Source organism: Anabrus simplex, chromosome 10 (assembly GCF_040414725.1).
Source record: "Anabrus simplex isolate iqAnaSimp1 chromosome 10, ASM4041472v1, whole genome shotgun sequence".
In the NCBI taxonomy this organism is placed as follows: Eukaryota; Metazoa; Arthropoda; class Insecta; order Orthoptera; family Tettigoniidae; genus Anabrus; species Anabrus simplex.
The window spans coordinates 15,041,213-15,067,670 of NC_090274.1; the positions used below are offsets into that span (position 1 = coordinate 15,041,213).

A 26,458-nucleotide genomic window follows, 5' to 3' on the forward strand; every position below is an offset into this window, starting at 1 on the left:
CTCAACAAAAACAAATCCAGCACTTGCTCCTCCTGCTACCATGCTTAAAACACAATTACCACTGTACTTCACGTAAAATCACTAAAGTAATATTGGTTGCACTGTTCAATTTGAAGGTTAATGTAATCAAGCAAGGTGCTACTGAATAACTTGTAGTGTCCGTCATTGAAGATAAGATAATGGGAGTATTATTAATTAAGCTGTCTTCAATGACACTGCAGAAGTAGAGGATTTCTAAAATGCCCGGAGGAAACTCGGTAAAATGGCTGTGTCTCATCGCTTTTATGGTAAGTTGTTGACGAATGAACACACTCTTTATGGCAGAAGTATCAGTCATTATTGCTGATACTGACTGTCGCCCGGATGCATTTTGAGAGTAATTTATTTCATTTTGCCCTGTTCTGCTTTCTGACTTACATACACTGCTATTCATATCGAATTTACATCAGCCAAATACGCATTACCAACATTGGTAAATAACCCCTAATTCACATTAAATCCATTTTTTGCAAGGTTAGAAAAATGTCACTTTAGGATAGAATCTGTGTTAATTCGAAGGCACTTTATTACAAGGATCTGATTGAACCTGTTGAAGTACGTTGCTTTATAAAAATAGCTGGTTATTTGCGATTTCGAGGGTAATCTGTGTTCGCACCCAGATGTGTTCTGCATGTATGGTACTGCGGCCCTGAGGAAGTTAAAAGTGTGGATTTGCGCATTTTTGGCATAACCTCAGCTCGAACTCAGCCAACCTCAGCATCTCGTAAGAATATTTTGGCATCGCTCCAGATCCAGATGACCTATCCGTTTCTCCTGGAGTTGCTAACGACGTGAGAGTTTAAAGGCTTAATGGGCAAATGGCAACCACAGAAATGCATAATAAACGTAATTATGGTAGAGTGACCAAGTTCAGCAGGTATGATTATTTCAAAAAAGAATAACTTTTTTTTCATAGTCGTTCAGATTTGACTCATCTCTGAAATTATTCTCATGTGTAACTTCGAGATTTAAGGCAGACGCGCAGACTTGAAAATATGATTGGGGTGGGAGTGGGGGCAAGAATTATAATATAGGAATGTTATATCAGTTAGACCTGCCTGCTGCCATTTATTGATGGATGCAGTACTTTTGCACCTGTTTCTCGGCACATCCCAGAGCAGAATGTAGCTTCCACCGAAGTCTCAGTCTCATTTAAAACTGTGACAATATGGGCACTGCTGGGGTATGAATGGTGCTGAGTAATAACATTCGGATCACGACCAGTGCTCCCCCTGTGGGTGCGGGCGGTAGAATAACATCCATGGTATCCCCTTCCTGTCGTAAGAGGCGACTAAAAGCGGCCCTCAACTTGGGAGCTTGAGTTGGCGACCAAAGGGACCTTAGCTGAGTCCTGACATTGCTCGCATTCACTTGTGCCAGGCTCCTCACTTTCATCTATCCTATCCAACCTCCCTTGGTCAGCTCTTGTTCTTTTGCGACCATGACATATTAGGCTTGCGAATCCTTGGGAGTCTTTCATTTTCACGCACTACATGGACCTTGTCTTTCTTTGGCCGATACCTTCATTCTTTGAAGTGTCGGATCCCTTCCATTTTTTCACTCTGAGTAGTGTTATATAGAGGATGGTTGCCTAGTTGTACACCGAGCTCGATAGCTGCAGTCGCTTAAGTGCGGCCAGTATCCATTAATCGGGAGATAGTGGGTTCGAGTCCCACTGTCGGCAGCCCTGAAGATGGTGGTTTCCCATTTTCACACCAGGCAAATGCCGGGGCTATACCTTAATTCAGGCCATGGCCGCTTCCTTCCAATTCCTAGGCCTTTCCTCTCCCATCGTCGCCGTAAGACATATCTGTATCGGTGCGACATAAAGCAAATAGCAAAAAGAAAAAGAAAAATGCCTAGTTGTACTTCCTCTTAAAACAGTAATCACTACCACGACCAGTGCATTTGGTTGTTATGACAAGTGTTGGTCATGTTGGTCATAGGGTCAGTCGTGGTGCGATAGCACTTTTTGGCCCAGTGAGGAAAGCAATGTCAAACTCCCTTACTCCTCATTTTGGCACCACCATTCAGTTTTTGCAGTTTCCATATAACTGCATGACCTCTGGTGGTGCCATTTGAGGATCCGACCAACCTCTGGACTGATGACCTAACAGACAGACAGTTGTTTGGCAGGACAAACAAATAAATAAAAAAGTTCATTTGAAGGAGCTTACCATAACTTTTGCCAGCAAACATACTCCACCTCAGTTCGTTCCTGCATACTGCTCCAAGGTAAATTTTCAGTGATTCATCTCTGCAGACAAGAAAATGATTGCTCAGTGGTATAAGACGTTACCAAAATCGTCAGCACCATTAATATAAATTTCAGCTGGTGGCTCAGACGGTTGAGGCATTTGCCTTCTGAACCCAACTTGGCAGGTTCAATCCTGGTTCAGTCCAGTTGTATTTGAAGGTGCTCGAATACGTCAGCCTCGTGTTCCCCCTGTGGGTGGGGGCGGTAGAATAACACCCACGGTATCCCCTGCCTGTCGTAAGAGGCGACTAAAAGGGGCCCGAGGGGCTCTGAACTTTGGAGCGTGGGTTGGCGACCACGGGGCCCTTAGCTGAGTCCTGGCTTTGCTTCCACTTACTTGTGCCAGGCTCCTCACTTTCATCTATCCTATCCGACCTCCCTTGGTCAACTCTTGTTCTTTTCTGACCCCGATGCTATTAGGTTTGCGAGGGCTAGGGAGTCTTTCATTTTCACGCCCTTCGTGGCCCTTGTCTTCCTTTGACCGATATCTTCATTTTTCGAAGTGTCGGATCCCTTCCACTTTTCCCTCTGATTAGTGTTATATATAGAGGATGGTTGCCTAGTTGTACTTCCTCTTAAAACAATAATCACCACCACCACCTCAGCCTCGTGTCGGTACATTTACTGACATGTAAAAGAACTCCTGCGGGACTAAATTCCGACATCTCGGCGTCTCCTAAACCTGTAACGTTAGTTAGTGGAACATAAAGCAAATAGTATTATTATTCGTTCGTTGGGGCCACCTGACGACCACGGTGCTTGTGCTTTAGCTGTGTTGTTGTTTTTGATTGTTGCTGCTTGTGGTGTTCTTAATGGTAGGTCTGGCTGCTACTTTCTTCTTGGTACCTTGAACTTTTCTGTTGGCCCAGTAATCCTTCATTTTCTGGCTGAACTCTATTTTGTGTTGCTCAGACCATTTCCTGGTCTCATTGTGGTTAGTTGCTATAAGGGGTGTTAGGAAGGGTCTCGTTTTGATAGTCGAACGGTAGTCGCTTCTGTTAATTCTGATGACATTATTAATATTAAGTTCTGCCAGATTCTTCTCTACCTGCTGGATCCACAGCAATCCAGTGGCTTTACCCTTGCTGGCTACTTTGAAGATCTTATAGGACAGCCTGTGGAAATCCATTCTATACATTTCCATTTTCTTCTGATGGCATCTGTGAGAGTTTCTTGGTGTTGGTAGAGTTCACGGTTTGGTTTGTACCATCGCCTTCCATGTGATAGGATCCGTGGTCCTATTATCGTTCTCAGAAACTTCCTTTCTTGTACTGTGAGGGATCGTAGTGAGGTCTTCTCAGTTAGAGATAGGCACTCTACTGCATAGAGGACTGACAGTCTGTCTATTGCATAATAGTGTCTTAGTTTGACATTCATTCATAGGTGTTTTTGTTTGTTTATTGTCTTTCTTATATGTCGGGGCTCGGGCTATGAAGCCTGCTATTATGCCAAACCATATTATACAACAGCTTTATAAAATCATTTTTACATATATTTTTAAAAATCACTAAAAGTAATTTACTTAACCTCTATAATTTTCTATCCTTATTGATAATTAAGAGCTAATTATTAAATTTTTACGTTGGTGAAATCTACTTTTTACATATTTGAGTACCACATAAAACATTTCCTTTTAAATAGCCTCTTATTGCCTATGCCTCTAATTTCAGCTGGGATTGAGTTCCAGGAACGTATGGTAGCAGGTATGAATGAGTTGTTGTACGAGTTACTGTGGTGAATGGGAATGGACAAGAGGGAATGTGTGGATGACCTTGAGGGAGCTCTATCGGAAGGGGAGAGGTATTTAAAGTCTGTTCTAAGATAGTCTGGTTTGCTCGTTTGCAGAATACTTTGGAGAAGGGAAACAGCGTGGTATTTACGTCGTTCAGTCAATCTTAGCCACGACAGCTGAGAGAGGAAAGGGCTAATATGAGTTTGTATTGGGATATTTAATACGAATCGATCACAAGCATTGTAGGCTTGCTGTAGTTGACATGAAAGTGTTTTGCTCATACTATTATAAACTACATCTCCATAGTCAAATATTGGAAATATTGGAAATATTAGAAATATTAGGTGTACAGTTTCCTGCAGGCATTGTATGCCTTGTCTAGTTTATTATTATTATTATTATTATTATTATTATTATTATTATTATTATTATTATTATTATTATTATTATTATTATTATTATTATTATTATTATAAATCTCACTACTTTTGGCAATATGTTGAGTAGATGCTTTTCTTTTTTTTTCAAGGATATCACTATTTCACTAACTTCGGATAATAGGATGAAACATGCCTCGATGGAGGCGTAAGCGTTCTCTGTCTGTGTCTGATTCATAGAAAAATTTAATTTCATTTGCCACTGATCTGCATGAGGGCTACTTCCCTGATGGCAGATTCCCCATCAGTTTTATTATTTACAAAGTTGCCTGGTAGTGAATATAGCTCCAAAGGACTCAGTAGACTCACTAACAGAAATTTCATATAACAGCTATAACACATCGTAGTCAAATATTTGGATTGCGATGGTAATTTAGGTTTTGGCAGGATTTCTTCAGCACCATCACTACAATCTCATCTCGATCACAGAAGGGCAAATCTCTGTCAAAAATCTTTTAAAAACCTTGATATGGCACCTTGAGTTTCCATTAAAAGACCATAGACCTCAGCTGACTCCACGTGATATTTATCTTTGAAGAAATTTACTTTGAGTTTATAAATACTCTTCTATAATATGTATCTAAATCTATCGATATCAAAATGATCAAGACCAACATTATCAAAAGCCTGAGTGAGTGAGTTGGCCATGCAGTTGGGGGCAGGCAGCTGTGAGCTTGCATTCAGGAGATATTCGGTTCGAACCCCACTGTTGGCAGCCCTGAAGATGGTTTTCCGTGGTTTCTCAGTTTCACACCAGGCAAATGCTAGGGCTGTATCTTAATTAAGGCCACAGCCACTTCCTTCCCACTCCTAGCTGTTTCCTATCCCATCGCCGCCCTAAAGGCCCGCTCGCACCTAGCGGAAGCGAGACGCGGCGCGAAGGCGGAAAATATTCTTTCACTGCGTATTAGATGCAGTGGCTCACACTTGCACAGACTGGAGGGGAAACGCGCCGCGCCAAAGACAAGGAAGTTGCTTGGCGAGAATATTTATTCCGCTCGTCCCGCCGGAATATAACTTCGGTAACATTCGTAAAGTAGTCGGATGTTTTCGTCGAGTCCATGCGATACACTGGCGGTACACAGCACAGTGCTTGCTTCCCCTACGGATATTCAATTCCTGAGAGACGCTTAAACTGTTAAGTTACTACTTTTAATAATAAATTACATTGTTATTCGTAATTATTTAAAATTATAAGTATTAACAGAACAACTTGAGTACTAGTACATCGCTGATTTTAATATCTAATATATATTATCATGTAGTTCTAGTTGTGTTTATTATATGCATGCCACTAGAGTTTTGTAATAAATGGAACATTAAGAACTATTAAAATATGCAACATAATTAACTCACCTTAAACATACAACCTGTCATAGGGTCGCTGATATAGGTTCACGAAATCACGTGAAATGTTTATTTAAATGTTCTTCAACAAGCTGAAATAGCTGTTGAAATTTCTCAATGCTCATTCGAAAATACACTTTGAATTTCTCTTCATCGCGCAACAGCGATTGAAACAATGTACAAAATTCACCATTTAAATTCCTGGATAAATTTATGTCGTGAACCCAAAATCTTTGATTTTGCCTTTGTTCTTCCCTCTCAGCATCGTCAGCCAACAGCAATAGCCAACAAGCAATCCATTAGTTGCGATTGACTGAGTCGCGCTTCATACACACTACTGTGACAGAATGATGATAACAGCTATCCAAATGGCGAGGCGCGCTTCCGGTAAGTATGAGTGCTTACAAGAGAAATTCTTCTTGGAACTTCTTCTCTCCGCGCCTCCCTTCCGCTAGATGTGAGCGGGCCTTAATTATACTAGATCAGGTAGAGTTATAATTGTCCAGTAATGCATTTTTTCTGTCAAAATCTTTCTGTAATATTTCCATTTCTATAGTACAACATTCAAGGTTTCTTTTATCAGCATAACCAGCCTGCCTGGTACCCATGATTGTTACGGCATTGAAGTCTAAATGGTTTGACACTGAGGTTATCCGGTTCTAGTCCCATTGGTTAAAAAATGTTCACCATCAGAATGTTGGCTGGCAGGGTAGGGGAGGTGGTGTTATACAATTTCTAATCACTAGATTGCGAGCCAAAAGCCTGGATTAAGTTCCAAACCTCTCCGCAGTGCTCATGTGGAGTGAAGGCACATGATGCTGTTGATGGTGATTCATCCGTCTGATGGGGACGATAAGCCCTTGGTGCTATTCGACAAGAGTAGGCTATGTGCTGGCACCGGCTTTCACCCTCTCCCTACATCTTATATCACATCATTCATTTCATCCGATTAACTTCTCTGATGAGGTTGACGTCATCTCACCTCTTATCCGACCCCATAGAGAAATGGGACAAGTGTTAGACAAACAAACATACAAACAAAACAATTGAAATACTGATACTGGATGAGATCATAGTTGAAATTTCTCCCTTCCCTTCTTTCTGTTTCTTCTGGAATGTCTTTGTTCCTATCATTATTGGCTAATGCATGTCTGCTTTCCTGAATTGCAACAAATCATGTAACCGGGTGTTTAGATTCAGGTAGTTTCTGGTAGCACAATCGTGATCTCATTATACACTTCATTGAATTTAACTGGACACGATTATCTTCCTAATAGTCAAGAAATTTTTGTTCAAACACCTGTTCAACATTGCGTAGTTGTTTCAACTGAGGATACCTTGGATTATCCTCTTGAGAAGGAGTGCAGCGCCCGTTGTGTATACTCTCCTCCTCATGCTCATCAGCACATTCAACTGAGCTTACACAGCGGTTCACATTTCTCTCTCTGCTTGTCTGGGTGAGACCGAGTATGTGAGCTTCGCTGCTATCGAAGTCAGTCAGAACCCTTGATAATGCCGAACGCAGTCTTCCGTGAAACGTCGGGACCATCACATCCTCCTGGACCATGGCCTTCAAGCCCGGAAAACACCGACACGATTTGTAACGCCGGCCCTGAAAGCCTCAATTGCTATGTTTGAAAAATATAATTCATATCTCATTAGAATATCCACAGTGTCCTCAGACAAAACCATTATTGAATTAACACTCTCACGTTCCCACAATGAAAAGAGAAAAAATATATTACTCTTTAGTCCCGGTATTAAAACTATTTGGCTGCATTAAATAAATATATTAATACACTGGCCAGCTTGGCAACAGCTGTGAACCTCTCTGCACTAACGTGAAGTTTCCAACACTACACATCACTGTCACTCACATACACAGTGTGCTACGTTGCTAATGTTAGCTGTTACTGTGTGTGTTGCTATGAAATGTATGAAAATAGACAAGGAACCGGGTTTATTCAAATCTCAAGTTTGAGAAAATTGTATTGAATAGGTGGACACAGTAATTTTATTCGAGAAATAATTTTACTTAAATGGAATCATGTTCGGAGAAGTTTGATTCACAGTATTTTAGGGTAGGTTGAGTCTTACAGTGCTAATGGAAGTTTTGCCTCTGTTTTTTTATTTTATAGTGCAGGGTGGGTGGGGGGATTTGCCCCCACAAAGTCAGCACATATGGTTTATGGTCCTGAAAAGAAATTGACAAGATTTATGTTTTGATCTTTAAAACAACGAACATGCTGATCAGCCTCGTGTAGGCTGCTGGTTTGTTTGAAAAACAAATTCGGTCGGTCGGTCGGTCGGTCGGTCGGTCAGTCGGAGCCTTTCAAATTCAAAGTGTTTTTTTTAACCAGGTGCAGGTCTTTCTATTTTACTCCCGTAGGTGACCTGCACGTCTTGATGATGATGAAGACAACACATACACCCAGCCCCCGTGCCATTGGAATTAACCAATTAAGGTTAAAATCCCCGACCCGGCCGGGAATCGAACCCGGGACCCTCTGAACCGAAGGGCAGTACGCTAACCGGTCAGCCAACGAGTCAGACGTGAAGAGGAGGAGATTAGTGCTTTTGTGTTTCCTCTTTGCCTGCTCTTCCCACACTATTCTCTCATTGTGTTATGTGTGTCGTGTATTTCAGGACCTGTTTGCCGTCAGCATGGTGGTCCCTCTTGCCTCGGCCCACCTGCGCTCTCTGGGTTACTCTCACTTCATGACGGGCTTCCTGGGCTCCACGTACGCTGCAATACAACTCGTATCTGGCCCATTATTTGTGAGTATACTTGTGAAATGTTTGTGAGTATGAGGCAGGTGAAGTGAAATTCTTCAGACAGAATTTGTGCATGGTTTTAAATAATTACTAATTCACCTAAAAAGTATTTTCAGTTAATTTATTTGCTAGACTACAAATAATTTGTTTGTATATCTTTGCTTCAGTTATTGGCAGACTATGGACCACGAAAAACTTGAGGCTTTCTGGTCATCTTTTCTTATCTTCCCAGAATTTCTTCATTCTTTTCACTTCTTACTCTTCTGTGCTTCTCGGATGATATTGGTCGGGGCCTACTGTTTAGCTGCTTCTCCTGGAATTTTTAGAGTTTTCAGTTTAATTCCTAAAGTACAGTCTGTTTTGGATCAACTCTGCCGTGATTCCAATCTCTTCCGCATGGTTATTAACCTCCTCCCCTCACGTCGAGGTTGCCTGTATTCCTACCGTATATTCAAAGATCTTTTGGTCAGTTGTTTTTGCCCGTTCTCACCAGATGTCCATAGAATTTCAACCTTTGTTTCTGCATTGTATCCATGATCTTGTCAGTGTATAGGCCTTGTTTTTCCTGTTCTTCCATGTCCTGGTTATTTTCTGTAGTCCTAGGATTTTCCTTTCCTTTTTTCCGAGTTCTTGCAGTTCTCCTTCTTTATTCAGTAAAAGTCGTATGATCCCGCTGGTTTTACCATTGTGGGGTTCTGTTTGATTTTGGTTGTGTATTGTTCGTGTTCTGAGTTAGCCTGTAGGCCATTTCTAGTTTTCTGGCTCTTTCTATGTCGGCCTCTATTTGGTTGGATCCATTCTCCCAAATATTTGAACTTTCGTCTTGTAATCTTCCCATTCCTTGTTAGTTCGGTTCAGGAGAGTTCTTTAACCTTTTGACGAGTGCACACGGCCGCGTCCGAGTACGTATTTCAGTGGAAATTAGAGTCAGCAGCCAATACGTGCTTGAAATAAACACCACAAAGACAAAACTCATGGTTATAAGTAAGGAAAATATTTCAGGGATAAACTTGGTTATAAATCAAAAGAGTATAGAAAGGGTAAAACAATATTCATACCTTGGAACCATAATAAATGAAGACTGGGATTGCTCACAGGAAGTCAAGGTACGCATTAGAAAAGCAAGAAGTGTGTTCCAGAAAATGAGTAATGTGTTTAAAAGCCACAATCTAACTTTAGGGACTAAAATCAGACTTCTGCACTGTTATGTATTTTCTGTTCTTTTATATGGTGTAGAGACATGGACCTTAAATAAAAACACAGAAAAGAAGCTGGAGGCCTTTGAAACATGGCTTTATAGGCGGATCCTAAGAATATCTTGAACCCAGAGCGTGGAAGTAATAAAAAGGATGAACACAACACCTCAGTTGATCAAGATAGTGAAATGCCGAAAGCTGCAGTATCTGGGACATATAATGCGCAACACAGATAGATACAAAATACTCCAGGGGAAAATCAACAGCAAAAGAGGTCCTGGAAGAAGACGAATATCTTGGCTTGACAATCTTAGAGGCTGGTGCAATATGTCATCAGTTGAACTGTTCCGCGCTGCCACAAACAAGATGAAAATAGCCATCATGATCGCCAACATCCGAAACAGATAGGCACCGAGAGGAGAAGAAGAAGAAGAAGAAGAAGGAGGAGGAGGAACAACCTCTTGATTTATGAACCTATAAAGACCAACATTCGACATATATAAAAAAAAGGCAAATTATGGAAATATAACGCAAGAATCAAGGCCAACATGTTTCAGTGTCACTAAACACACTGACTATATTACTAGACATTCAAGTGTTTTTAAAATTTCTGTAGTAAATGATAAGCATTCAATTTATTAGACATTTATGTTTTATACAATACATAATCAACATAATATGAAACTTGTAATTTTATGCAAGAAGGTAATGACATTTAATCATTAGTTTTAAACGCCAACCATACACGGTATATTTAAATATTATCAATATCTGATGTTATATAAGGCAAATTGTTATAATATTTTACCACATAACAACGCAAGATCCAAAGCAATAAGTATTTTAGACTTTAAAGTACAATGATTAGACTTTAAAATATATTAGTGTGTTTATGTAAAATATTTTATAGAGATCAACCTGCATTTATATTTTGCCTAAAATAATATCACTCCAGCAATAAGGTATAAAGATGTAACATGATATTTTATTATAATTATCACGCAAGTTTTATTTATCAAATTTTACTGATAGTCTATTCACGATTGTACATAAGTATAAAAGGGATTCGATTCAACAGAATAAGCAACAATACCTAAGATAAATGCTTAATCAACCCAAGGATGCATTCTGTCAGCCCAAGGGCATGTATATAATAGACAAAGTTTTGTAATTTAATTTTTTAATTTTAACACAACGCTTAGAAATTTGTAAGTTTTTAAGATAAGTTTTCACTGAAAATTATGAAACAACATATCATGAAGGTCTTTCAGAGGTATAAGATAGAAATGCAAATGTGATTCTGATATAGCTGAAGATAACCTATGAAGGGTCGAAACCGGTCCTAGATTGTAATACTTTGCAAGAAAATAAATGTATTGATTAGGTGGAATTTTTCTTTCCTTTTATGAAGAAGGAACAACCTCTCGGGAGTGAGACATTTTTTAAAAGAAAATTACAATAAACTTATTTCTTACAACTTTCAGAGACTTTGAGACACATGGAAAGACATTTTGGATCAAGAAAACACTATAATGTCAAAACTTTTTTAATATATCACCTTCAGTAATATCTCTATTTAGTTCATCTTGTGTCCACAAACTCCATAGAATCACTTGTAATTTACAAAAGAAGAAACATTCACAGTTATATTTACAAAAACCAAAAATATTTATAGCTACGAAGAGCACAAACACTTGTCCACATCAGCGGCAATCCTTACACTGCTGTAACCTGTAGGCTAACGGCCTTCACCGTACAGAACTACGATTTGTACAGCGACACTATTCTAATAACTGAAAAAGCTCCAAGAAAGGCCGCAAGATATCATATTACGTCGGTAAGCAATTAAGTTCTTAGTACTAGCCTAAAACGACAAATCCCGTGCGCAGTCTATTGACTCTCCTTAGATGCACTCATCAGCAGGCTAAGGGATCTGCATAGTACAGTACAAACTTGTTGAAAGGAAATAAACTTCTAATTTCATATAAAAATGGAATCTTTTTGTTCCCTATCTTATGACAGATTGGTATCTGTTCCAAAACCGGTTCAATCCTATGGTTACCACTGGTTTTTGGACTTCATTGATTTTTTTCCCCCCAGATTTTTTGGCCTGTATCTGTGACTCATGCTTGGCTTGTATTCAATTTTTAATTTTCCAGGTCACGCATGGTCTGTTTAGCCTGTGGATAAGTGATATATGTTGTTGCGCCTCCAATGTTGATAATAAGATGGTGCCATGTTTTAGGAATTTGCTGCTATCTGTTGGCCATTTTCTGAACCCTTTATTATTAGTGCCCTTCCTAGTAGTGTGGTTATTCCTATGGTTCCCAAAAGAGTGTATTCCTTTGCTACCAATTTTGTGAGCTTTTTCATAATATTTTTCCTATAGGAGCAGGCTCCTACACCAGGTGGGTCGAACATGTCCGTGGGTACTCCCAGCACTAAAAGCCATATGATAAGCTAGTTGACAGGACAATCATTAGAATTTGCAAAGTTATCAAATACTTTCTGCCAGTATACAGGAATGGTGTTTTACTCAGGACGCAGCAGTAATCCCGTCCATCGGAGATGAGTGGCAGCCGAAGAGACAAATCACATTACAACAATGGTCAGTGTAAATGTTATTGTTGATCAGTATTATGAGCTTTTGATATTGTAGGTGTTCATATTTATTTTCCTTCCATCTCTGTGATATTAGGGCATCTAATGACTACTTTCATGACTCCCTGTTGTCCTGTTCTTCAAGCGATCGTTCCTTTACGATTTTTTCTCATTTTTCATAAACATCTTCACAATTCTCCTTGTAGAACCGTCGCCAGTTAATAAGATTAAACAATATTTCCGTGTTAGCAATGTTCGGCGTTGATATGGACTCAGCAACAAAAATCAAAATTCATGAATATCTCTGTTATCATAGCCAGTACGGTCAAAAATGTGTAAGACATAAATGATCATAACTTTAATATTCTATATAACTTTAATTGTGTAGTATTTATCGATAGAACCACTAATCACATAAATATCTGATAGTTAAAGTTTAGGTCTTCCCCTAAACTACCATTTCACTCAGCGTGAATAAAATTATGTATAGCCTAGATTGGAGTGCCTCATTCCCCAACTTAACATACCAATTTTCATTAAATTCTCTTCAGCCGTTTTCTTGTGATGCACGTACATGGATACATACTGAAAGACAGACATGTTGGAAAATTTAAAAGTGCATTTCCTTGTTACTGTAGACACGATCAATACAGAAATACCATTCTAAGCAATGTACACCTTTGCTGTTCGTAGTTTACATGGATCATCTGCTGAAAGGTATAAATTGTCAAGGAGGGATTCAGTTAGGTGGAAATGTAGTAAGCAGTCTGGCCTATGCTGACGACTTGGTCTTAATGGCAGATTGTGCTGAAAGCCTGCAGTCTAATATCTTGGAACTTGAAAATAGGTGCAATGAGTTTGGTATGAAAATTAGCCGTTTGAAAATTATTATTATTATTATTATTATTATTATTATTATTATTATTATTATTATTATTATTATTATTATTATAAATGTATTGAATAGGTGGACACGGTAATTTTATTCAGGAAAGAATTTTACTTATTGTATCTCCAATATGGAACAAAATGAGATTAGTTACTTGTAACTAAATTGATGTCGGTAGGTAAGAAATTCAACAGAATTGAATGTCAGATGGGTGATACAAAGCTAGAACAGGTAGATAATTTCAAGTATTTAGGTAGTGTGTTCTCCCAGGATGGTAATATAGTAAGTGAGATTGAATCAAGGTGTACCGTAGTAAAGCTAATGCAGTGAGCTCGCAGTTGCGATCAATAGTATTCTGTAAGAAGGAAGTCAGCTCCCAGACGAAACTATCTTTACATCGGTCTGTTTTCAGACCAACTTTGCTTTACGGGAGCGAAAGCTGGATGGACTCAGGATATCTTATTCATAAGTTAGAAGTAACAGACATGAAAGTAGCGGGAATGATTGCTGGTACAAACAGGTCGGAACAATGGCAGGAGGGTACTCTGAATGAGGATATAAAGGCTCATTTAGGAATGAACTCGATGGATGAAGCTGTACGCATAAACCGGCTTCGGTGGTGGGGTCATGTGAGGCGTATGGAGGAGAATAGGTTACTTAGGAGAATAATGGACTCTGCTATGGAGTGTAAGAGAAGTAGAGGTAGACCAAGACGACGATGGTTAGGCTCAATTTCTAACGATTTAAAGATAAGAGGTATAGAACTAAATGAGGACACAACACTAGTTGCAAATAGAGGATTGTGGCGACGTTTAGTATATTCACAGAGGCTTGCAGACTGAACGCTGAAAGGCATAACAGTCTATAATGATAATGTATGTATGTATGAAATAAAATATTACTTATATTGTGTGTGGAGGTACGTATGTTTAATAAATTTCTCTTGTAAATGGGGTGGATTAAGGAAAGAGAGTGTATATATGAACCATCTAATTGCATGAAATATTGTGCAAAGCCTTATCTTTTCTTTTCCCAAGAGATGTTGATGTTTTGCTCGCAGGGAAGCTGGAGTGATGTCCGCGGCCGGCGTCCTGTGCTACTCCTCACTCTGTTGGTCTGTTCGCTCTGCTACTTGCTTATGGGGATAGCTACAGCTCTGCCTGTCATCCTCCTCATCAGGATCGGACTGGGTAAGTAGTGCGTCCTTCAGACAAACACTCGCGTTTTTCCACAGCACTTGATACTGCGTGAAGAATGGCTCTGTCTCAGTTTTGTGCGCTAAAGAGAATACTGTATAATCTGCATTTTATTATTGCTGTAATAATAATAAAAAAACAGAACTTTTTTGCTTTTTTGTTCCAGTATGTTCTATTTGTAAAATGGGCCGAATGTTTATCAGGTTGAATTATGGGGGAAATCCTCTTTCTTAAATGTAGTGGAACCATTTTTACTCATAGGACAGAGCTTTTGAAAAAAAAAATGTCAACACGGAAAATCAAGTGTCAGAATTATTTATTCCTCTTGGAATTCCCCATATTTCGGCTTCCTAGACCGGGCTCTGCCTTGTCCCCACTGTGTCACGTTGTGTTGACGTCAACGTTATTGTTAACTTTTTTTCAAGATTGCAACAAGAGGACTCTTTAAGATCATCATCTTCATTTCCTGTTTCCTGTGTTTCCTGTGTTGGTATCCGTACCAAGTGCACATAACTTATGAACAACATAGGGACATTCACCTCCAAATTAATGAAACAATAGATCACTACATTGATAATAAGGAAAACCTATTCAAAGTACGAATGCTCCCCTTAAAGCTACATAAATCTAGACCCATATTACTATGAACAAACATGAATATCAATCAAGTTGCTCATCTACACAGAAAAAGATACCAACTCCCAGATCAACCCAAAAACGATAGCTGCTCGCCATCAACCACAACATTTTTGATGTGTTATTTAGTTTTAAGGTGTAAATATGTAATTTCAGACTTCATCAATAGTTCAAATTAAGACTATAAATTGTGTCATATCAGTGATTATATCATTATTGGTTATATATGCTGCTTATGTCTTCCAATTAGAGTGTGGCTGAAGATGACTCAATATATATGAGGGTCGAAACTAGTCCCAGTTTTATAAGACAATATACAAACGAATAGTTTTGAATAGGTGAACCCTTCCTACCCTTTGATAGTGATCAATTGTCAATACGGACCATAATGAAATTCATAACTTATGACATTTAGCCAAAACTATCTCCTCTTACCAATTCAGCATCACTTGATTTGTGATTCGATCTATCCATTTCACCTTCAGCATTCTTCTGTAACACCACATTTCAAAAGCTTTTATTCTCTTTCTTTCTGAGCTAGTTATCGTTCATGTTTCACTTCCATACAATGCCACACTCGACACAAAAGTCTTCAAAAATATTTTCTAATTCCTATATCAGTTTTTGAAGTGAGCAAATTTCTTTTCTTAAGAAAGCTCTTCCTTGCTTGTGCTAATCTGAATTTTATGCCCTCCTTACTTCTGCCATCGTTAGTTATTTTACTACCCAAGTAACAATATTCATTTACTTCCTTTAAGACTTCATTTCCTAATTTAATATTTCCTGCATCACCTGCCTTCGTTCGACTGCACTCCATTACTTGTTTTGGACTTATTTATTTTCATCTGGTACTCCTTACCCAAGACTTCGTCCATACCATACAGCAGCTTCTCGAGATCTTCTGCAGTCTCAGATAAAATAACAATATCATCGGCAAATCTCAAGGTTTTGATTTCCTCTCCTTGAATTGTGATTCCCTTTCCAAATTCCTCTTTGATTTCCTATACTGCCTGTTCTATGTAAACATTGAAAAGGAGGGGGACGAACTGCAGCCTTGCCTCACTCCTTTCTGGATTGCTGCTTCTTTTTCAAAGCCCTCGATTCTTATCACTGCAGACTGATTTTTATACAGATTGTAGATAATTCTTTGTTCTCGGTATCTGATCCCAGTCATCTTCAGAATCTCAAATAGCTTGGTCCAAACAACATTATCGAATGCCTTTTCCAGATCTACGAATGCCATGTATGTGGGCTTGTCCTTGATTCGATCCTCTAAGATCAGACGTAAAGTCAGGATTCCTTCACGTGTTCCCACATTTCTTCTGAGCAAAATTGGTCTTCTTGCAACTCAGCTTCAACTTGTCTTTCCATTCTTCTGTAAATAATACGTGTCAAAATTTTGCAGGCATGAGATACTAAACTAATGGTGCGATAGTTTTCACACCTGTCGGCACCGGCTTTCTTGTTAATAGATATAACAACATTCTGCCGAAAATCGGATGGGACTTCTCCTGTCTCATACATCTTACACACCAAATGGAATAGCCTTGCCATGCTGGTTTCTCCTATGGCAGTCATCATTATATTAAAAATCTTTAAAATCTTCATGTGAACATAAACGAATACAATGATAAACCTTATAAAACATGTGAAAGGTGGATGAATCTGGGTCATTAAATTGTCTTGTTGCGAGGAAGATTGAAGTCAAACACCAGATTTCAGCCACAAATAAGAATCATAGTTGACATTCGACGGTATCTTTAAGATCTATGTCCAAGTAATTCTTGAGGTAGCGAGGTGTTCACGAGAAAGTCATATTTTACTGAACAGTGGCCGTTGTTAGTCCCAGTTCAATGCGGAACCAGAAAAACCTAATGAGGTTTACCTTGCGCAGCGTGATGGAATGCTCGACATGCAGTGAGGGACTGAACTAGGAGATGTGTAAGAGAGCGGAAAGGAAAAGAGAACAGTGTGAGGGAGGGGGATGAAGGAGAGGAGGGGAGAGTGAGACTAAGGCGGGGCAGAAGGATGGGGTAATTTATTGTAATCTCAGTTCAATACAGACCAATATGAAATAATATCTCTCAATGAAAGTTGTGTCGACTATTCTGCTGCTTCAGGGATCTTCAAGCAAACGCAGACGTTGTGCAAGACGCTGGTAGCCGACATAGTTCCTTACGCACTGCAGCCCGAGGTTTACGGCAGGCTGAACGCTGTTTCCAGTTTCGGCTTCATGATCGGTCCCGTCCTGGGCGGGCACCTGGCAGAGCTGGAGGACGGCTTCTTCTACATCTGCTGTATTGTGGGGCTCAACTTCTGGATCATCATCGGTAAGTCACAACAGTAATGTTGTTGTTGACCAGCTCTCAGTCCTGTGGTCATAACTACTACGTCCTACATCTACTCTAATCTATTTGTCATGTTCACACCTTCTCTACCCCTACTGTTCTTACTATGTACATCATCATCATGAATTTCTTCCAGTGAGCTGGGTAGGATGTTTAAGAATGATGAGCCTCTGGTATGCTTCTTTTCTCTCTAGGGCATCCCATGTTTCTCCTCCCTTCTCTAGGTCTTCTCTTATCTGATCTAACCACCTATTTCTAGGGCGTCCAATTGGTCTTCATCCCGGAACAATCTTTCCAAATTCTTCCTTGGTGTTCGAGTCACCTGCAACGTGTCCTAGCCACTTCAGCCTTTCTTCCATGGTCAAGTTGACCTGCAGGCCTCTTCGTATCTGATCATTCCTAATACTGTCCTTCCTCGTTCTCTGTACAGCTGCTCTAAGGAACTTCATTTCAACAGCTTGCAATTGACTTACTTCTCTTTTATGTATGATGCAACTCTCCAGACTGTACGTCATGATGGGCAGGAGATAAGTCTTAAACAGGGTCTGTTTAACCCTCTGAGAAACTCCCTTGTCCCATACTATGTTCCGTACTTAACGGAAGAAGTTGGATTTTTTTTGCACCCTGTTCAACACTTCGCTCTTGGCACGTCCGTCATTTGATATTGTACTCCCGAGATATTTTAAGGTATTCACGCGTTCAATCTTCTCTCCCTTCGAGGGTGAGGGTACAACGTGTATTTGTCCTTCTAATTTTCTTTACCACTGTTTTACTCTTGCTCACATTTAACTTAAATTCTTTAAACTTGGTCTTCCAAAGATCCATCCTCCTCTGAATATCTCTCAGTTGCTCCCCAAATGGCAACATCGTCAGCAAAAACAGATGATGATGATGATGATGATGATGATGATGATGCCTCAGCTACCCTGTGCAGACATTTTAGTTTGACGCCATCTGGCTGTCTGCTCATCAATTTCGACGTTCCGTTTTACTCTAGGCCTACTAGATGGCAGACCGAGTAAACCGAAACTCTCTTGGGCGTCTAAGGCTGAGATTGAATTAATTTTGTCGGGTGAACACCAAATGTGTCACCAGGGATCTTTTACATGCCGACAATCGTACGACAACTTTTTTTCTGCCCTTCAGAAATCCGACTACCTCTGCTGGGTTTGAACCCGCTATCGTGGGATCCGGAGGCTGACACTCTACCACTGATCCACAGAGGCAGCAGCAAAAACAGATGCATTAAGATCTTCCTTATCTATTTCTTTGAGTTCCTTTGTAATAGTATCCATGAGTGAAATGTACACTTCTCTTAAAAACTAGCTGAACAAGTTTTTAAAATGTGTGCCATCAGTCTATTCCTTTTCTTTCCGGTCAAATTTCACCAATTTGTTCTGCTCAGTTTTGTATTCCTTCATTTCTGATCTGATATAGCTACTTAATCCTCAGCGCCACATTTCAGAAGCTTCTGTTCTCTTTCTGAGCTTGTTATTGTCCATGTATCACTGTCGTACAATGCCATGCTCCACATGAAATGCTTTAAAAGCATCTTTCTGATTTGTATATCAATGTTTGAAGTGAGCAAATTTCTAAAAGCCTTCCTTCCTTCCTTCCTTCCTTCCTTCCTTCCTTCCTTCCTTCCTTCCTTCCTTCCTTCCTTCCTTCCTTCCTTCCTTCCTTCCTTCCTTCCTTCCTTCTAGTATTTCCTGCATCAGCTGACGTTGTTCAACTACATGCCATTACATTTTTCTTGCGGTTAGGAGGGCGCCGCTGTGAGCTTGCATCCGGGAGATAGTGGGTTCGCATTCCACTGTCAGTAGCCCTGAAGATGGTTTTCTGTGGTTTCCCATTTTCACACCAGGCAAATGCTGGGGCTGTACCTTACTTAAGGACACAGCTGCTTCCTTCCAACTCCTAGGCGTTTCCTATCCCATCGTCGCCATAAGACCTATCTGTGTCGGTGTGCGACGTAAAGCCACTATTTTAAAAAAAGTTTTCTATTTTGATTTATTTGTTTTCATCTTATTCTCTTTCTCCAAGACTGTCCATATCATTCAGTAATTTATCCAGATCTGCAGCTGACTCAGATAAAATAACATCACTGCCAAATCTGACAGGTTTTTTTTTTTTTCATCATTTTTGCTTGTGATTCTCTTTCAAAAATTACTGTTTGATTTCTTTTGCTATTTGTTCTAAATAAGCATTGAAAAAGAGAGGGGACAAACTGCAGCCCTGCCTTTCTCCTTTCTGGATGGATTATTGCTGCTTATTTTTATTGCCGTCGGATCTTATCACTGCAGACTGTCTGTAGATAACCCTTCTTTCCCAGTCACCTTAATTCAATCCTCTTAAGGCAGATAAGATGTGTGTCCAATTGGTGAGGCAGTGGAAGAATCGAGATCTCCTGTATTGTGACTAGGATAATGCCCAAAGGCTAAGGGTGTGTTCCCTAAAAAAAAAAAAAAAAAAAAGCCCCAGCAAGTCCCTATACCGGACTGGATCATCATAAGGCTAATAACCCATGTGAATAAGATTACATCATTCAGAGACAATATGAAATAGGCTAGGCCCAACGCCAAGAGGCAGAAGGGAGCTGTGAAGGAAAAGATTGCTAGAAATGCACAGCACCCGAGATTTATTGCCAGATTTGTGAAGTTTATGGTCACAGTGTTATGAGTGAGGCAAGGTTCTTAAGTAGCTGAGGTTATTCAAGGACAGTCGGGAGAATGTACGTGACTAACCACGCTCGGGTCAACTATCTGTAATCAGTGATAATATTGTGTGAAGGTGAAAACCAACAGTTCACAGTTTCTACACTGGCGTTGCATTTCGCAGAAGTGTCTAAGTCTGTTCTTAACAAAATTGTGATGGAAAACTTGGACTTCACAAAGCTGTGCAATTAGTGGGTTCAGAAGATGCTGACAGAGGAGCACAAAATGAAGAAGTGTGCCAGTGCTTTGACAATTTTGACCTGGTACCATGAGGAAGGGATCATCATCACATTATCACGTGGATGTCTCACATGACACCTAAAACAAAGCAGCAATCGATGAAGCGGCAATACCCGACATCTACAATGAAAGTGAAGTTCAGGCACTAATTCTCAACCCTCAAGATTATGTTTATGGTGTTTTGCTGGCGGGCTTTATGCCACAAGGAACAACAATCAACACAGCTCTGTATTGTCTTTCATTGCAAAAACTGGCGCGTCAATCCAGAATAAATGCCGCAGCCTGCTGCCTGCTGGAGCACTCCTCCTTCATGACAACGCAAAGACTCGTTCTGCTGTTCAAACACAAGCACTCGTCCAGTCCTCTGGCTGGCAGCAGTTTGACCCCCTCCCTACAGCCCCAACCTTGCGCCTAGTGACTGCATCTCTTCCTTGGCAGTAAGCGTTTTCACACTGACCATGAAGTGATAACAGTCGAGGAATAGTTTTCCTCACAGGTGGCAGATTTCTCCAACGAGAGTCTACTGAAACTTGTCGCATGCTACGACTAATGTTCGAATAAGCATGGAAATTATGTGGAAAAATAGTTGAAGGTATGTAGAGTATAAAAATGGAATTAACCAATAACATGTAGTGGCTCTTATTTTATTGGCTAACCTTAATTAAAAAATAGCCATCATAATCCATCCATCATCTAAAGGCTAAGCCTTGTCGCTGCAGCCACATCCCACGGTAGTCAGCAGTCCTTTTCATCGTGACGTAGGAAGCAAAATCCAGCTGAGTGATTATGTTCCTAAGGTATGAGAGATGTGGTCTTCCTCTCGACTTCTTCCTTAGGACCTTTCCTTCGAAGACATTCTGGAGAAAGGTGTCATGTCTTAGGACATGTCCAGGAAATTTAGCTTTCCTTTGTTCTATTGAATAAATTAAGTCCGTTTCTCGTTAACTTCATTCAAGATTCAGATATTAGTCATTTTTTTCTGTCCAACTCATCCCTATTAGTCTTCTCCAGAACCACATTTCAGCAGCTTCTAGTGTTGATTGTGCTTGTTTTCCCAAAGTCCAGGTCTCACAACGTAAGTTAGCACACTCCAAACAAAGGTTTTAACAAATTTCTTCCTGGTTTCAATTCCTATGTGCTTATTTAACAATAGATTATTCTTGTTTTGAAACACTTGCTTTGCCATAGCAATTCTTCTTTTGACTTCAGTCAGGCACTGATTATCATTGGTAATAACACTACCCAGATAACAAAATTCTTTAATGTGATCTATTTTTTCCCAGCCTAATTTAATGTTTGTTTTCAAGAGTGAGATACTAAACTAATGGTGCAGAGTTTTCATGTTTGTCTGCACCTGTTTTGTTATAAGTGAGGATAACAACATTCTTAATATCAGATGAGTCTTCTCCCGTATCATACACTTCACTTTGCCTGTTTCTCCCAAGGCACTTCCAAAGGTATATCATCCATTCCAGGTCATTGTTCCTACTTAAGTTCCATATTCTCTGTCAGATTGTGACCTCAAAATTTGGTCTCCAATTACATCGCAATACTACCTCTTCTTATTCCAGAATCTTGCCAGGTACTTCTTTTCTATGATACTATAATTGCTGAATATGATTCTGTCATCTTTGTATGTTGTGTTATTTCCCTAGAAGTAATTTTTCCATGTGATCCAATATTTGTGCATCAAGTTTTCCTTTCTCCAAACTTTCTATCCTTTTCGTATATGCGAATTCATATCTGTGTTTCCTACAACCTTCAACTTCCTTGCACTTCTGTTTTAGCCATTCCTCCTTAGCTGTCGTGCACTTTCCATCTACTAAATGAGGCTAATCTATCCACTCTACAGGTATTGCCTACATGTTCGTGCCGGACGTCCAAGCCGAGACGAGCCACAAAACGAGCTCTGCTCAGAGGACTCTGGTGGGTGAGGTCAAGAAAACGGCGCGGCTCCTCTTGGAAGTGGACTGGTCCGTGTACTGGGACGTGTTCGCCCTCAAGTTCCTCCTTGGTTTCTCACAAGCCTTCTTTTACACCAACTACTCGCTCGCCATCCAAGAGAAGTTCCAGGTCTCCCCCAAGTGGATCGGCTACACCATCTCCTTCCAGGGGATGATCGGAGCCTTCAGCGGCTTCCTCGTTGGCTGGTTCAACAAGTTTTACCAGATGGACTCAACTTTTACATTGCGATCTTTGCACGGATTCTTACTTCTCGTGCTGGCATACTGTGCGGTCAGCTCGGCCCCGACACTGGGAGTGTTTGTGCTGTCGCTCGTTCCGTTGAGTGTTAGCTCGTCGTTCCTGCGTATCATAGGTCTGGAGTGCGTGCTTCAGAGGACGCCACTGGACAAGCGAGGTTCCGTCGTGGGTTCCAGCAACAGCATATCGTCCATCGCAAGGCTCGTCGCGCCCTTGTGTTCCGGAGCCATCCACGACGTAGCCGGTTATTTTGGAGTGTCTCTTGTTAGCATCCTCACTGCCAGCTCCGGCGCTGCCCTTGCCGGCTTCCTCAGGCTGTCTGAGAACCGCAAAGCCAAGGTCAGCTGACATATGCCAGTGTACAAGAAGTACGGGGCGGTCACGATTTACTCGGTGTGAATGTCGGTTTCGAGAGCTGTGCTCCTGTACTTACCATGTACATTTGACGATATGCCAGTGTACAAGAAGTACGGGGCGGTCACGATTTACTCGGTGTGAATGTCGGTTTCGAGAGCTGTGCTCCTGTACTTACCATGTACATTTGACGTGAACAGAGTTAAACAAGAATGAGGTTGATCCGTCTATGGCAGGTTGTTTTCATGTCCTGACTGTGTATGATATTTGAGCTGCAGGCAGGGCAGATATTCCCATGTTAGTTACATCATTCCACAAAATTCCATAATCATCCTTTTGTCATTGGCCTCTCCTCTCAGTTTCCCCACAGCACGCCCACCGAGAAGTTCTAAATCTCTCTGGAGCGGATGCTGAATGGTCTGGATTGATGCATCTTGAAGGTGAACTGGATGCTTATTTCTTGACTTTAATTCATCCATAGTTGTTTTTTTTGCTAGCGGTTTTACGTCACACCGACACAGATAGGTCTTTTGGCGACGATGGGATAGGAAAGACCTAGAGGAGTTGGAAGGAAGCAGCCATGGCCTTAAGTAAGGTACAGCCCCGGCATTTGCCTGCTGTTAAAATGGGAAACCACAGAAAACCATCTCCAGGGCTGCCGACAGTAGGATTCGAACCCACTATCTCCCGGATGCAAGCTCACCGCCACGTGCCCCTGACCGCACGGCCAACTCGCCCGGTCATCCATAGTTTTGGAACTGTAAGTGGACCGATGAGGATTTTAAAAGGACTTTATTAAAACTCCACCTAATCAACACTATAAGTAACACACAAATTCTTAATCTACCTCATTAGAAGTAGTACTAGTTCCGGTCAATATCTGACCCTCCTCAGCTACATATAAACAATGACGTGACAAATAATATCAAGATTACAATAATCTCACAGTAATACAGACCTTTTTTCACACAAAACTGGGAAATCAACACCAGAAAAACCAAATCCCATGGCATTACAGCCCTTCAAGGTCCTTGGCCTACCAAGCGACCGCTGCTCAGCCGAAGGCCTGCAGATTACGAGGTGCCATGTGGTCAGCACGACAAATCCTCTCAGCTGTTATTCTTGGTTTTCTAGACCGGGGCCGCTATCTCACTGTCAGATAGCTCCTCAATTCTAATCATGTAGGCTGAGTGGACATTGTACCAGCCCTCAGGTCCAGGTAAAAATCTCTGATCTGGCCAGGAATTGAACCCAGGGCCTCCGGATAAGAGGCAGGTACGCAGGATGCGTGAATAACAGATATCGCTTTGCTCTATCAGCGTCAAAGCACGACTCGTCTTTTCAGTTGAGAGCTTCTTTCGTACCATTCTGTGGGCAGTTTGTTGAGTGAGTGAAGTAAACAGCTGAGAACTGATAAAGGCCGCTAAAACAGTGGCAAGCTACAACCGTTACATGGTAGGAAAGCTCGCCCCTGTTTTGTTTTGCATTGGATATGCAAGGCAAAGTTAACAGATGTGAAGATTTTCATGAGCACCTCACTCCATCATGAAAGCCGACCACACACTGTGACCACCTTGCTCTTTCATCACTGTCAAGAAGCAAGTGAGGATTGCCTCGTACGTCGTATTTTGTTCTGCCGTCACTTCTATTTCGACATCACAAAAGTACAGTAGCACAGCTAAAGACTACCTCATGAACATGATTGAATTTTTATTGTGATTCTAGACATTATGCCTTCCTTCTCCGTTACATTCCAGGACAGTCTGAACGTAAACTGTTTTAAGACTGTACAATCTAAGTTTCATTTGGCTCTTTGGAGTCATACACAAGAATCATAGAAGAAATTACTGCTTGGGAATGAAGACCTTGTATCATAAGTCCAAAATGTGAATCTTAAAAGCACAACATTAATTTTTTGTACAAATCCATATGATTTATCATAGAATTTATTTCATATTTCCTAATTGGCACTATATTTTTTTTCCATATTCAATCATATGGGACTCTTTTTTCCTCTGAAATCTTGCTACATACAAGGTCTGCATTCTTAAGCCTCTGTGTAATTCAGACTGGATTTGAGGTGCAATTTCTGCTGGACATTGTAGAAGAAGTGTGGGGTTTTACAGTTGTTCATTACCACCTCACTGGTCATCACAGTTATGCACGTCATGTTAACCTCAACTCTTATTGTGTGACTTTGCCCTTGGTTGCCGTCGGGTCAACTGTTATCGAGACGGACTGCTAATTTGGCAACAATGCAATTAAATCTGCAATCATAGGGCTAAAAATGTTGTAAGATGAATTACAACTAGAGTTGCCATGTCAGAATTTCCAAATGCAGAGCATTCTTTCATAAAATGCTTGATTTCTGATTTTTTATTTATTTCAGAAAATGCTTGATTTCTGATTTTTTTATTTTTTATTTATTTAGGCTAATACAGTAAGACCTCGTTAAGACGTTTCTGCAGGGGACAAGGAAAAAGAATGTGTTAAGCGAGAAAACATACTGCTGAGAATACGAATTAAAAATATCCAACAGGGATATCAAAACACTGGAAATTATTTTTTCCGACGTGGCATTTTACGTTGTGTATCCGCGGGTACAGTGAAAATTATATCTACAATTCCTAAGGATGATGGAAAGTATTAAAAGGTGTAAAAAAAAAAAAAAAAAAAAACCCACCAGATAACACATATGAAACATGCACCAGGGCCAATTAAAATATCGGAAGTACTATTGCTATTTGTTTTACATCGCACCGACACAGATAGGCCTTATGGCGATGATGGGACAGGAAAGGCCTAGGAATGGGAAGGAAGTGGCCATGGCCTTAATTAAGGTTCAGCCCCAGCATTTGCCTGGTGTGAAAATGGGAAACCACGGAAAACCATTTTCAGGGCTGCCGACAGTGGGGTTCGAACCCACTATCTCCCGGATGCGAGCTCACAGCTGCACGCTCCTAACCGCATGGCCAACTCGCCCAGTGAAGTACTATTGCAGATCACACACACTTTCTAAAACAAATGTAAGTAGAAGCCTATTATTTCAGAGCAGTGGGTTATTAAGCATTATTTTCTGGTCACATTCTTACACAGTGAATCGGAGGTTACACTCGACCATGTGCGACTGGGAGGAATGACTTTGGCCGCCATTTTGAAGTCGACAGAACTTCAGTCAACTCAAGTGATATAGATGAAACTCGGAGGTGCGAGTTCAAAATTTGTGCTTAAAGATGCGGACGCCAGTCCACTTTCTAACAGATTTTAATTTTGTGTTCATTAGTAAGATATATCACAACTTTTTCCATATCCCTATCTAGCCTATCACAAGATAAATATGCACCTCGCTAGTCAGTTTCACACTGCTATGTTCCTAATCCAGGTATAGGCTTTCGTATCACACGACAAATATTCGCTACACTTCACTATACCACTCAACACAAAATACATTTCTAACTTCTGAATGGAATGTGAAATACAAGCACAAATTGGCCC

The 26,458-nt window shown here is 40.5% G+C and overlaps 1 protein-coding gene across 2 annotated transcripts; it reads left to right on the top strand.

The window, feature by feature from the left end:
- Nucleotides 1–151: 151 nt before the first annotated feature.
- LOC136881766 (major facilitator superfamily domain-containing protein 9) lies at nucleotides 152–23,051 on the top strand. 2 transcript variants are annotated; one of them, XM_067154201.2, is made up of 5 exons: nucleotides 152–287; nucleotides 8,459–8,590; nucleotides 14,334–14,463; nucleotides 17,226–17,435; nucleotides 22,260–23,051. In XM_067154201.2, the coding sequence occupies exons 1-5, from the start codon at nucleotides 240–242 to the stop codon at nucleotides 22,955–22,957; spliced, it is 1,218 nt and encodes a 405-aa protein (XP_067010302.2). In that variant the 5' UTR covers nucleotides 152–239; the 3' UTR covers nucleotides 22,958–23,051. The 2 variants fall into 2 exon arrangements, with proteins under 2 accessions (XP_067010302.2, XP_067010305.2); XM_067154204.2 differs by lacking the exon at nucleotides 152–287 and adding an exon at nucleotides 853–916.
- Nucleotides 23,052–26,458: the final 3,407 nt, after the last annotated feature.